Genomic DNA, 14496 nt, shown 5'->3' with positions numbered 1-14496 from the left:
TGCATTGGAACATGACATTAAAGGGGCAGAGTAACACGACATTAAAGATGCAATATAACATGACATTAAAGAGGCAGAGTAACACAACATTAAAGGGACAAAGTAGCATGACATTGAAGGCGATGTATTCTTTGTGAAGTAAGGGAGTGGAGCCTGAGTCACTTTATATAATTTGTGTTGAAAGGAGATCACACCCCAATTGATGCACAAATGCCTTTGAGTGAAATCTTACAGGTAACTGCATCATCACATTATGGTCTTTGGGGAAAAAAGCCTTACCATCGCTTTTCAATTAAGAAAGTGCCCTTTTAACTCTAAGCACTCTGCGGACAACTGTGAAAAGTTGCGCTGTGGCAGATGAGGAAGGAATTGGGCTTGATTGTGGCGCCCTCCATATTCAAATAGCCCGCCCACACTCACTGCCTAAGTTCACAAGAAAGGAATGGCCTCTTAGTTGAGGTGTGGTGTGGGAGACTAGCAAACTCTTGCACAAGCATATCCCAGCAGGAGCCAGTGCCTTCAGGAAAGGAAGGCCAAGAAACTGGGAAGGGATAAAACTGCAAAATGTTTCGTGGAAAACACGATTGGCTTTACACTATTGCTTACGAACCCTGAAAGAATTGCATGCAAGCCGTTATACAAAGATGGCAATATCCCTTTAAGGTTGTTTAATATTCTGCCCACCATAGTGAGGTAAAGTTAAGATAATAACAGAAAACCACTTTATAGTTTGAATAGATTCTCACTGTGATCATGCAGATTAAAAACTGCAGGGAGCCGCAGTAAGTGTCTGGGTCTGCCGGCAGTACTTTTCAATAGTTACAGTTTGGTGGGATTCTTTCAGTGCTGCAGAAGGTCTCCTACGAGGCTCTCACAGACTCCGCCATAGTTCTGTCATCCTGAACCAAACTAACTGTCATTTACTTGGAGCGATTTGCAGTGCAGAGGATTCAGTTGGAGCCAGAGACAGAGCCAAACACACACACAGAGGCTCCTTTAACTGGGAGAGCAGGCAGAGACAGAAGGATCAGCCTTCTCCCAGGCTGTGTCACTGCAGACTTTTGGCCAGCAATTGCTTTTCTGCATAAAAATGTCCTGAACTTCAAACAAATGACATCACCATCTTTGTCTGGCTTGAGATAAAACCTTCAGCTTTGACCTTAATGAAGCAATCTGCCATCTTATAATACAAAGTGTTGATTATATTTGAATATTAAAACAGTGATGAAATGAACAAAGGAACAGATACTGCTCATTGTGGGAAAGACTGAATTAAGTATAACAAAAGCATTATCTGGTCATTATCACATTGCTTGCTATGTGCAAATTAGCTGCTGCTTTCCCCACATTACAACTTTGACTACACTCAAAAGTACTTTATTGGCTGTAAAGTGCTTGAGATGTCCAGTGGTCACGAAAGTTGCTATATAAATGCAAATCTGATTTTTGTTTTCTAAATAAACCAAAAAGGAGACACTGGGTTGCCCCAGTGTCATCAAACAAAAAACTTAACAAAAGTACCCCCTTTTTAGAGGGGCACAACTAATGAAGAACAAAACCATAAAACAAAAGAAAACTCATAAAATTAAATAATAATATTATTCCTAGTGTCCAGAACACTCCAGTACATGTAACTGAGCATTCTCAATACTTTGAAAAGAGGAGACTTTAAGATGGCTTAATTGATGTTTTCAAGGGCATATAAAGGAAATTGGCATTTTGTTTTTGCTAAAGCAAAGGTTTCGAAATACAATTTGAAAATGAGGATGTTATTAGTGAGAAGGGCTGTCAGGTCAGGTCAATTGTTTTAGCCAAAGGGTAATAGATATGTCAAGTAAGTTGCAAGGGAAGTAAACAATATAAATGGTTGTGTTTCTGGAGAGAGTGGATTGAGGGATACAGTAAGGAGAAGGGTAGATTGGATTGATCTAAGAAAAATATGGTGCTCAAGGGCCCTACATGCTCCTTATCCAGAGCCACTTGGACGCGGACAAGTGCATGAAAGAAAGCCAGGCAGCCAGAGTGACCACCCCCACGAACCGCGTCCATCCTGGACCTGTAGATGGCCACCTTGGCCAGGCCCAGGAGCAGAGGTGATCCTCCGACTTGTCCGTATGTAGTTGGCAGTTTGAGGATGTAACTTTGTTACAACTCCTGTTAAACATTATATTGACCTCACCTCTCTGGGTCGTGAGGGCTTACCCACCCTGTCTGATTGTGGCATGCAAATCCAAAGCACTTAAGGACCAAGGAAATATCATTAGACATTTTTCTTAGATCAATCCAATCGACCCTTCTCTTTACTGTATCCCTCAATCCACTCTCTCCAGAAACACAACCATTTATATTGTTCACTTCCTTTGCAACTTACTTGACAAATCTATTACCCTTTGGCAAAAACAATTGACCTGACCTGACAGCCCTTCTCACTCATAACATCCTCATTTTCAAATTGTATTTCAAACCCTTTGCTTTAGCAAAAACAAAATGCCAATTTCCTTTATATGCCCTTGAAAACATCTATTAAGCCATCTTAAAGTCTCCTCTTTTCAAAGTATTGAGAATGCTCAGTTACATGTACTGGAATACTTGTGCAACCATATCTTATAATTTGATTCCTCTGTGATCTACTCTGTTGAAAAATTGATGCAAGCTACCATTGCAACTTAAGTTAGCCCAACATCTGTTGTTGGGAAAATGCTGGAGTCCATTATTAAGGAAGCAGTAGCAGGACATTTGGAAAAGCATAATTCAGTCAAGCAGAGTCAGCATGGTTTTATGAAAGGGAAATTATGTTTGACAAATTTGCTGGTGTTCTTTGAGGATCTAACGAGCAGGGTAGATAAGGGTGAACCAGTGGATGTGGTGTATTTGGATTTCCAGAAGGCATTCGATAAGGTGTCACATAAGTTACTGTACAAGATAAAAGCTCACGTGGTTGGGGGTAATATATTAGCATAGATAGAGGATTGGCTAACAAACAGAAAACAGAGAGTCGGGATCAATGGGTAATTTTCCGGTAGGCATGCAGTAACTAGTGGGGTGCCGTAGGGATCTCAACTATTTACAATCTATATTAATGATTTGGATGAAGGGACCGAGTGTAATGTAGCCAAGTTTGTTGATGATACAAAGATGGGTGGGAAAGCAAGTTTCGAGGAGGACACAAAAAATCTGCAATGGGATATAGACAGGCTAAGTGAGTGGGCAAAAATTTGGCAGATAGAGTATAATGTGGGAAAGTGTGAGGTTATTCACTTTGGCAGAAAAAATAAAAAAACAAATTATTATTTAAAAGGAGAAAAATTACAAAATACGACAGTACAGAGGGACCTGGGGGTCCGCGTGCATGAAACATAAAAAGTGAATATGTAGGTACAGCAAGTAATCAGGAAGGCAAATGGAATGTTGGCCTTTATTGCAAGGGGGATCGAGTATAAAAGCAGAGAAGTCCTGCTACAACTGTACAGGGTACTGGTGAGGTCACATCTAGAGTACTGCGTATAGTTTTGGTCTCCTTATTTAAGGAGGGATATACTTGCATTGAAGGCAGTTCAGAGAAAGTTCACGAGGTTGATTCTTGAGATGAAGGGGTTGACTTATGAAGAAAGGTTGAGTAGGTTGGGCCTATATTCATTGGAGTTTAGAAAAATGAGAGGTGATCTTATTGAAGCATATATAATGAGGGGGCTCTACAAGGTAGATGCAAAGAGGATATTTCCACTGATGGGGGAATCTAGAACTAGGGGGCATAGTTTCAGAATAAGGGGTCGCCAATTTAAAACTGATATGAGGAGGAACTTCTTCTCTCAGAGGGTTGTAAATCTGTGGAATTCTCTGCCCCAGAGAGCTGTGGCGGAGCAGACTCGAGGGGCCAAATGGCCTACTCCTGTTCCTATTTCTTATGCTCTTATGTAAGTTGCTTTTAAATTGGATTTCATTTCATGAAGGCAGAACCAGTATTCTTTAAAAAATAATGGACAGTGTCTTCTTGATACTTCCAGGTATGTCTATCCTTGCATCTGTGTCCTGGTTCCAGCATCACATTTCAACAACTTGTACATTAAATCTAGCAAACTATTCCGAGGTGCTTAACAAATGGGTGGGGGGAAAAATATTTACCAAGCAGGAGTTAGAAGAAGTGACCAAATACTAGGTCAGAGAGGTATACTTGGAGGAGATTTATGAAGTTAGGGAAAGATGTGGTATGGTGGAAGGGTTTAAGGAGTGAATTCCAGAGTGCAGAGTTGCGACAGGTGAAGGCTCGGCCATCAATGATTCAATGGAAAGACGGCCAGATTCAGAAGACTAGAGAGTGAGAACTGGGAAATAGGGTTGGAAGAGGTTGCAGAGTGGTTATGAAGGATCAGCAAATAAACTAGTATATCGTATTAGGCAGTCCCTCGTGTTGAGGATGACCCGCTTCCTCACCAAAAAGGGATGAGTTCACACGTGTTTCAATGAGGGACCTGATATTCCAGATCCCGAACTACATCCTGAAGGGTGGAAGATGCCTGTGCATGAATTATTTTAATGTGAAGTGGTCGTTTTAGCAAATAAACTATTGCAGTATCATCCCATCATAGGCGGTCCCTCGAACGAGGATGACTTGCTTCCTCACCAAAAGGGACAAGTTCATAGATGTTTCAATGAAGGACCCGATATTCCAGTCCTGTACTCCAATCGCAGGGGTGGAAGATGCCTGTGCATGGGTTTTTTTAACATGTGGTGACCGTTGCACATCAGCCACCACACGGGCTTGACAGAGCTAGGCCTTTATCCAGTGGCAAGGGTTAACCAGGAGGACTGGAGACATATTGCAGTATATTAGACTTCTGAGAAACTGGTAAATTTTTGGAAGGATTGAGGATTATTCCCTATAAAAAAATGTGGTCATCCCTCTTATTGCCCATCCTTTTGGGATCATTTTCTGTCCACTTTCTTTATTACTATCACTAATACCTACAATTTCTTCTGTTGTCACTTCCTGCTCTCTGTGCTCTCTTGTCACTTCCTGTTGTCAATGCCTGTTGGCAATATTTGCTATCAGCTATGATTATCACTTCCTCGTGATCATTCTGTTACTTCCTGCTTATTGTCCTCTGTTTTATTACTACTTTCTGCTTAGGTTAATTTCCTTGGTGCCATTTTATGTCACAAATTTTGATGATGAAAACTCTCATTCATAATCTCTTTTTAAAATTATTATTATGAGAAACCTAATTGAAGGTTCAAGTGCATCATCAACATCGAGAAGAGTGAAACAGGTGATGAGATAAATATGCATCCAGTGATTATGTTATCCCAAACTTGTATTATAAAACCCAATGATTGTAGGAGCAAGGGCAGACTGAGGGAGGTTAGTTTTGAGATGCTGGAAAAGACAGTTAGACTATGATATGGTGTAATGAGTCTTAATTTCAATACAATGAGAATGTAGGGAGGATTAATTCCTACATTACGACAGTGACTATACTTAAAAAGTACTTCATTGGCTGTAAAGCGCTTTAGGACATCCTGAGGTCATGAAAGGTGCTAGATAAATGCAAATCTTTCTTAAATGAAAGTATTCAAGGGAGGACGAGTACAGTTGCAGAAGTAGGGAGGAGAAAGATGGTGTATTTGCATATTAGGAGGAACAATAGAGGAAGTTCACTGACTATGGTAGTATTAATAGAACAGGTTGCAATAGAGAGTAAGAGGTTGGAGGCTCAGGGTGAGAAAGGGATCATATCAGAACAAGTTTTTCTTGTATGCTGTACAGGGGTGTGAGACATATATGGCAGAAGCATTAAGGTTTCTGTTTTATAGAGAGTTAAGAGATGTTGAGGGAAAAAGAGAAAACCAAGCTTTAGCAATGGAGGAAATGAGGTAGATACAGTGACTGAAGAAGGATAAAAAGTAGAACCATCAAAGATGGTGGGAGTAATGGTTAGACATGTGAGAGACACAAAAAAACTGAGCGAGATTTTTACCTTGCTGCCCGGAAGTGTAACTGACATGGTGGATTGGCTGCATATTAAGGAAACCATTCAATTTTTTCATTTCCATCTAATGACAATGAGAATTGGGTCATTGCTATAATGGGCAACTGACCTGTAATGCCAGTTTTACGCCCAAGCGACAAGCTGAAAATATACCCAACTGTGGAGAATTCAAACATGATTTTCATTGCCCTTTGAAGGGCATTAGGAGAATCAAAGTGTGATGATACAGCCAGGACATTGCAAGAGAATCTGTGGCTGTGTCCACTGAATGAGTACAATGAAAATGGAAGCATCAATGAACCATGACAGCTAGTGCTCTGATTCTACAAAGGGCAGCATTTTCAATCATTTAATAACAAATCATACAATATTTTTCCAAACACATATTCCACAAACCAGTAAATATAGGTGCAGCCACCATTGATTAACTAATAAAAGTTATTGTTGAGCTTGGTTTGTCTGACAGCCAAGGGTTTGATATGTCACAGGAGAACCGAGTTCCCTCGGCCACTGAAACATGCAGCCCACTTCTGAATTTGAAAGATCCATTTACCACCTTTATGACTGTTGTTGAGCGAGAGGTGAGATCTTTGCCATTACTTGCTAGCCATCTGATGTTTCCGAGAGGAAACCCTCCTTCAGTCTGGCAGATGAGAAACACATTGCGGAAGTTGTTAGTGTTGTGTTTCCCGTATGTGATTACTGGATCACTATAGGGTGCTGCTACTCGAAGCTCCAAAAGATCTTCACCAATCAACGTCTCTTTATTTTTAACCCTACAGATATACTCTCCCATGTCCTCAATCGAGACATTTTGTATCTTCAGGTCTGGAGACCCATGCAAAAAGTCCTCCCAGTACAGGAAAGCCCGGTTCACATATCTTGGATCTTGATCAACTAAGTTTTCCTCTTCATTTATGAAAGAATAGACCAAATGCTCCTTGCTATTGGGATCCTTGTTGACCCAGTAGAAACCCAACTCAGCAATGGTGACTGGATCATTCTCCGGAATAGAAACGTCACAAATTAGCTCAACATTATTTCCAACCATTCCTATTATGTCCTTATATGGTGTGTAGACTGTGGCACTTGGCAAAGGCAACACCCAATCCACCAGCAAGTTTTCAATGTACTTATTCCAAATGCTGCAAGCATACTTTACTCCCCTCTTGACACTGACCACAAGAGAACTTTTGACATCAAATGTATCATTGGATAATTTTTCCACAATAGTGACTGCCTTTTGCGAAATGTCATTACCTCCAGCAATCCACTGAACATAGGGCTCAGGGTATCCTTTCTTAGCTGCACAGTTTATTGACACTTCGGTTCCTTCCACTACTTCTTTAGGTTCATAGTCTATAAAAATGTCCTTAAATGGTATACAAACAAAGAGAGTAATAGCAAGGCTCTTGACCCCATTGACCGAGCAAAAATATTTCCCACTGTCCTCAAGTATTGCTGGGTTAATGTTCAAGATGGAGACAGTTGCATTGAGATAGCTGTTACGCACTCTTGCTTTGACTCTTTCAGTCAGATATTGGACTACTTCCTCATTAGGACTGAATGAGTGATGGAGCACTCTCTCCAAGGTGTAGCCATCTGTGGTTCGTTCCCACTCAATATCAAAGGTGCCTGATTCTGATGTAACCTTACTGACATTGCACAGTGCTGTAAATTGATGACCTTCTTGCACTCCTACAACTGATTTGTATCTAATCATAGTCATATCAATTAGCTTTTCCACGTTTTTGCTTTTGAGCTGCGGCAACAGGTACAAAGCATATAGGTAAAAAATTGGAAGAAGTCTCATGATCCTGTTGGTAGTTGAGGCTTCAATGATTCTGTCCACCACCTGGATTTTAATTTCCCATGTTTTCCACCATTCACCTGAAAATAAACATAGTTCTCAGTGGAAACATATGCTTTTGTCACTTACATTAGATTAAAGGGAGTGTGATATGAACATTACCCTATCTAGAATATAAGAAAAGGTGCAACAAGAAAAGCCTATTGGACCCAAGCTATTTCCACACACCATGTACAATCTACCCAATCATGGATTCAACCCCACCCACTTAATAAGAACATAAGAACTTAAGAAATAGGAGGAGCAGTAGGCCATTTGGCCCCATGAAACTGCTCCGCCATTCAATAAGATCATGGCTGATCTGATCATGGACTCAGCTCCACTTCCCCTGACTGCTCTCCATAACCCTTTATTCCCTTATCACTCAAAAATCTGTTTATACCTTCAATATATTCAATGACCCAGTCCCCACAGCTCTCTGGGGCAGAGAATTACAAAGATTTACAATCATCAGAAAGAAGAAATTCCTCCTCATCCCAGTTTTAAATGGGCGGCCCCTTATTATGAGACTATGCACACTAGTTCTAGTTTCCCCTATGAGTGGAAATATCCTCTCTGCATCCACCTTGTCGAACCCCCTCATTATCTTATATGCTTCGATATCCTTTGATATCCTTCGATATCCTTCTGAACTCCAACCTACTCAAACTATCTTCATAAGTTAACCTCCTCATCTCCGGAATCAACTTAGTGAACTTCTCTGAACTGCCTCCAATGCAAGTATATCCTTCCTTAATTAAGGAGATCAAAACTCGGCGTAGTACTCTAGGTGTGGCCTCACCAATACCCTGTACAGTTGTAGCAGGACTTCTCTGCTTTTATACTCTATCCCCCTTGCAATAAAGGCCAACATTCCATTTGCCTTCCTGATTACTTGCTACTAACTTTTTGTGTTTCATGCACAAGGACCCCCAGGTCTCTCTGTACTGCAGCACTTTGCAATTTTTCTCTGTTTAAATAATAATTTGCTTTTCTATTTTTTCTTCCAAAGTGGATAACCTCACATTTTTCCCACATTATACTCCATCTGCCAAATTTTTGCCCACTCGTTTAACCTGTCTATATCCCTTTGCAGATTTTTTGTGTCCTCCTCACAATTTGCTTTCCCACCCATCTTTGTATCATCAGCAAACTTGGCTACATTACACTCAGTCCCTTCATCCAATCATTAATATAGATTGTGAATAGTTGAGGACCCAACACCGATCCCTACGATACACCCCACTCGTTACGGTTTGCCAGCCGGAAAATGACCCATTTATCCCGACTCTCTATTTTCTGTAAGTTAGCTAATCTTCTATCCATGCTAATACAGGTTGAACCTCCCTTATCCAGAACCCTTGGGACCTGGCCTGTTCTGGATAAGGGACTTTTCCGGACGAGGAGTGATCACGTTAAATTGGATGGTACAGGTACTGAGCAAGGGGATATTGAGGCTGGCTGGCTTGGGGCTGGGAGTGCGGGAGAGAGATCATGTGGGGGGGGGGGGGGGATGGGGGCAGTGGATCGCGGGGTCAGGCCAGCGTTTGCGGGAGTCGACAGCAAGGATGGAATTCAATTTGTTCAATTTGTTCATGCCGGAGTTCTGCGCATGTGCCACCCGGTGGCCGGGAATGGTTCTGGATGAGGGGTGGTTCCGGATAAGGGAGTTCTAGATAAGGAAGGTTCAGCTTGTATATTACCCCCAATCCTGTGAACTTTTATCTTGTGCAGTAACCTTTTATGTGGAACCTTATCGAATGCCTTCTGGAAATCCAAATACACCATATCCACTGGTTTCCCCTTTTCCACCCTGCTCGTTACACCCTCAAAGAACTCCAGCAAATTTGTCAAGCATGATTTCCCTGATTAATCTCCTGTGTGATTTTTCTTCTTAAATAATCCCTGATCCTCAAAGGTAATCGAGCAAATTCCAGAATATTGATCCATCTTCACATCCTGGCCTGCTATCATTCAGACAACATTCCCTCCTCCCCCCGCCCCCCCTCCCACAACGATCAAAAACCATTATGCTGCCTGACCACAGACCGCCCCGGAGAGCAGGGATAGATAAACCAGCTGACCCCCTTGTCTCCTATCTCTCCAACCACTGACCCCCAAGAACAACCAGGAGAAGGGGAAGCAGCACACCCTGAGGCAGTGGTTGCTGGTCCACTGATAGGAGAGAGAGAGGCTAGTAGTGACCATCTCTCCCTCTACAATGTCTCCCAGCCCTCGTTGCTTGAAGGCCTCAATCCAATCTGAGATCTTAGATGAAACATTTTCTGAAGCCTTGCCCCCTTTAAATGGTCCCTCTTTTCCACCACGTGGCTCTGTGACAGGTGTCCCCATTGTTAGTTGAGAAAGATCACAGAAATGCTTACACATTGTAAGTATTGATTACTTAGGTTTTAGATAAACATTCATTGTATAGTATACACTGCCATTAAGGGCCAATCATAAACTAATGATGAGGTCACGTGACTGGGAGTTCCTCATTTATATATGCTTGCAGGTATTTTACATGCCCTCCATTATTCAATTATGGTGAATGATTCAGCATTGGGGAAAAAAACAAAATAAACAGAACTATTTTTGAAATGAGCTATTTGATCTCACTCAGGGCAATAGTTATCGTACTGCAATTAGCCTCAGTCCCTGGACTAGGGAAGGGAAGAGGAAATATCAGTCAGGGATCTCACTCCCGATCACATAATATTGGCTCAACTGTGATACCCACCATGGTTGAATAGCATCCTGTCACTCAGTGTCCTGGCTCACACATGGGGAATGGCCACTTGGGCAAGGAACTGAAGGGTTGCTAGCACCTGTGAGCCAAACTCCAGCACCTTCTGGAGAAGAGAGGAGAAAATAAACTACAGCAACAACATAAAAATAACTTCAACCCCACATACAGCACAGAAGGAGGCCATTCAGCCCATATTGCCTGCGCTGTTGAAATCTAATTAACAAATCATAAGTACTGGGGCTAATGTTCCAACTTTGTATTGCCAGTAGGAGCTCCACATTGCAGCAGTGTATGCCAGAAATCTGGGTGCACACTGCCTATGATTTTCTAAGCGTCTCCTCCCCCTCACCCCCAAGCAGCAAAGTCAGAAAATTACCTTTGTTAAGTGAGTGGCGAGAGAGCTAGCAGGATAGATAGATATTAATGACTAGAATATCTGTTTTAGTGATGTTAGTTGACGGATAAATGTTGACCAGATCGCTGATTGCAGTGCAGGCAGGCACAGCAGGAGGGGCGAAGGAGCGGCAAGAATTTATAGATGGAAGTGAGCGGGGCCCAGGAGAGGCGTGAGTTTGGGGCTCAGAGGAGACGAGGACCCGAGGACAGTACAGGCCAGCCCACACTGCGATATGTGTGCATGCTGGGTCCGTGCAGCAGAGCTGGTCTCCAGTCGTCTTGGTTAATCCTTGCCACAGGGCCAAGACCTAGCTCTGTCAAACCCGTGTGGTGGCTGGTGTGCAACGGCCACCACACATTAAAATAAATCCACGCACAGGCATCTTCCACCCTTCAAGATGTCGTTTGGGATCTGGAATATTAATTCGGGATCTGGAACATTGAAACACCTGTGAACTCATCCCTTATTGGCATGGAAGCAAGTCATCCTCGTTTCGAGGGACTGCCCATGAGAGATGAGATGTTGACTAGGACATGGGGGAAAAGTCCCCTGGTTCTTCTTCGAATAGTGCCATGGAATTTTTTACATCCATCTGAGAAGGCAATGGGGTGTCATCCGAAAGACAGATCATACCACGAACAGTAGTCCAAATATCAGCAGAGAAGCGTTACACCAAGGCACATGTCCCTATAAGAGTGGTCAATGGGAAGACCATTAGGGTCTGAATAGAGTGTTTTTGCTGCCTTGCAGTGTGCTCCAGCTTGTCTGTGCTGCATAGGTGAAGCCTGCTTTGCGCTGCACAGAAAGACCTGGACATGGACAATCCTGGGGTCGTGGCCTTAGCTGCTTTGGAGGCAGGTACATGGAGGAGAGGGCTTCACAGAGGGCTGGCCTCAGTGCAAGGGGCATCAGAGCACATCTCATCACCAGAGTCTTTGCTTCTGTTTAACACAGTATACTTTTGACACCAGTGCATTATCTCCTTCTTCTCCATCCTCAAATAAAGGAACAATCCTTCAATCTAGTATACAGCCTAGAACATGACTACACGGCAGCCCTTTATATTCCTCCATGAAAGTGTCAATAATCATTACCTGGTTGAATAAGACTGCATCAATGATTGCACCCTCTCTTGTAACCACCTTGTACGATGTAAGTGCACGTTCTATTTTAACACATGAAAGTCGAAAGTGAACACAAACCATCATGTGTCTACATGTGGCTTTCTTTCACCTTTTTAGTACTTCTCCTAGGTTGCTCACCTAAAGGCGTATGGGGCTCCTGTTGTGGCAGCTTGCTCCTGGCAGGGAGCTGAAGCTCTGGAACTTGTTCATGACCAGCCTGATGTTACCTCCCATGTTCTGCTGGTTGGGTGCTCTGAGAGGGAGAGCCAGAGGCCTGTCAGGTACTGCTGTCCTAAGAGATGACAGTATTGGGCATGTGAACTCCAGCTATCACCATTCCACCTGGATCTGTGTCTCCACTGAACATTGGAATGGCTGATCAATCTGGTAACCATCAGATCCTGAATGACAGTAGCATGCATTGCGGCCATCATAGTCGACATGGTGGTAACTATTCTCCCTCGACACCAGAGCTGTGACATATGCTTCTGTGGAGGTCCTTAACCACTCCTCAGATTTGATCAGGTGTTGCAGATTCCACTGAAGATACCATTGATGCCTACATTGTAAAAAAAGCTTCCCAGATGTTGCCTCAAATGAGAGCTGTGAACTCAAGTTGTTGTTGTGCTTCCTCAGAGACTGACCTCAGAATCTGCATGTAGCTACGATGTTCGTCAAACATCAACAACAGCAGCTTGCATTTATATTGCACCTTTAACGTAGTAAAACATCCCAAGGTGTTTCACAGGACCATTGTTATGAAAAATTTGACACCGAACCATATAAGCTGATATTAAGACAGGTGATCAAAAACTAGGTCAAAAAATTAGCTTTTAAGGAGCATCTTAAAGGAGGAGAGGTAGCAAGGCGGAGCGGTTTAGCCAGCAAATTCTAGAGCTTAGGGCCTCGGCAGCTGACGGCACGGCCACCAATGTTGCATCCTTTTAGGTAAGACCCCATGAGTACTGAGTCCCACAACTCTGAAGACATGGGCAGCCTTCTCCTCCTGCTTCCACTGGTAAGATGGCACATCTTAATCAACATCCCACTTCTTCTCCCCGTGAATCCCCCGGTGCCACATTCAAACTAAACACTGTCTAACTCCCCCAGTTGAAAGTATCTGAGTTGGTGAATGGCAGTGAAGAAGCAAGGGGTGAATTTGAGAGTGGTTGGGTCAAAGGAGCACAGTACAGGAGGTCACTGCAGGAACTCACGGGTGGGCTTCAGTCCAAATTCACCTTTCTTCGCCTTCCTGTTTATCATCATCTTCCTCATTAACATCATAGTTCACAAGGAGGTAGTCGTGTCTGTGCCACCTCCTCCTCTTGAACATCTTCCTCATATAAATTGTTCCATAATAATCTGATTCCCCAGCCTGCTGCTGCAATCTTCAGTCAGAACAGGCATTTTAAAGGCTGCACTCTAATTTCCACGCACTCCAAGAGATTTGCTTCATTTTAAATAAGTTTTATCCCAATCACCATGTCCTGCAGTACTCTTCAACCAGATTCTCTGGGCTAGATTTTACCATTTCACACTCCAGGCTGGAGCGCAATGTGACACAAGCACTAATTGGCATATTAGGTACAGAAATGAGGAATTTGTGACCCACTTGATATTTCATCCATTAAAATGAACTGGATGGAAAGTCGGGCAGGGCAGGCTGTGAACTGGGTGCACTGATCGCTGGGCCCATTGTTCCGATTCGTGCCCCTGCCATGTGGCAGTCTGTGCCGAGAGCGCAAAATGGTCAACTCTGTTCCTCTGCTGCCAAAAATGAAACTCTACGGTTCTTGCAGGTAGTTAAACGGTGCACCACCTAAATCAAAATAGTTTGACAAACCTTTCCTAATCACACACGTGACATGTGGCCTGAAGACACATTGAAACATTGCACGATTGTGCATGATGTCACTGTGACCAAAAGGACCAATGGCTCTTCTTCGTACACTGATCACTAAAAAAATTGTCAAATATTTTTTTCATGTCCCTTTAAAGATGTAACTGCCCTTTTTAAAGCATCTTAAATTGTTTTGAATTGGCTGTGGCCTCAGCATCTTTTTAGGCTGATAGTCTTTGCAGTTTCTGTCTACGTATGAACTGCGTTTTGGATATACCTGTAACTTTAGCTAAAAATAGTTGCTAAGTTTTGCCGCTATCAACTGATCTAGTTAACACGGTATAATCTTTGCACACACACCGCTACCATATTAGGTATTCATCTCACCTGATGAAAGGGATCTACATGATCCCAAAATCTAATGATAATCACATTGAGCTGGTCCAATAAAAGGCAATTGCAATTACTCACAACATAAAACCTCAATTGATACATGTTCATGATGTCACTGTGTAAGATTGTTTCATCATTAGAACCAAATCCTCTTGCT

General features: G+C 42.7%; 1 protein-coding gene across 10 annotated transcripts in view; it reads right to left on the bottom strand.

The window, feature by feature from the left end:
- Positions 1-6390: 6390 nt before the first annotated feature.
- The window catches only part of LOC139229314 (butyrophilin-like protein 2), a 549799-nt gene continuing 541693 nt past the window's right edge, over positions 6391-14496 (bottom strand). For 9 of the 10 annotated variants that reach the window (XM_070861001.1, XM_070860996.1, XM_070861000.1 and 6 more), the window contains 2 exons: positions 10577-10688; positions 6391-7877 (listed from right to left, as the gene is read on the bottom strand). In XM_070861001.1, coding sequence (XP_070717102.1) covers positions 6412-7877; positions 10577-10592 — 1482 coding nt within the window. In that variant the 5' untranslated portion in view covers positions 10593-10688 and the 3' untranslated portion in view covers positions 6391-6411. The remainder of the gene's footprint in view (positions 7878-10576; positions 10689-14496) is intronic. The other variant, XM_070861006.1, reaches the window with a different exon arrangement.

Source organism: Pristiophorus japonicus, chromosome 18 (assembly GCF_044704955.1).
Source record: "Pristiophorus japonicus isolate sPriJap1 chromosome 18, sPriJap1.hap1, whole genome shotgun sequence".
NCBI classification, from domain to species: domain Eukaryota; kingdom Metazoa; phylum Chordata; class Chondrichthyes; family Pristiophoridae; genus Pristiophorus; species Pristiophorus japonicus.
This window is presented reverse-complemented; position numbering and strand designations above follow the sequence as displayed.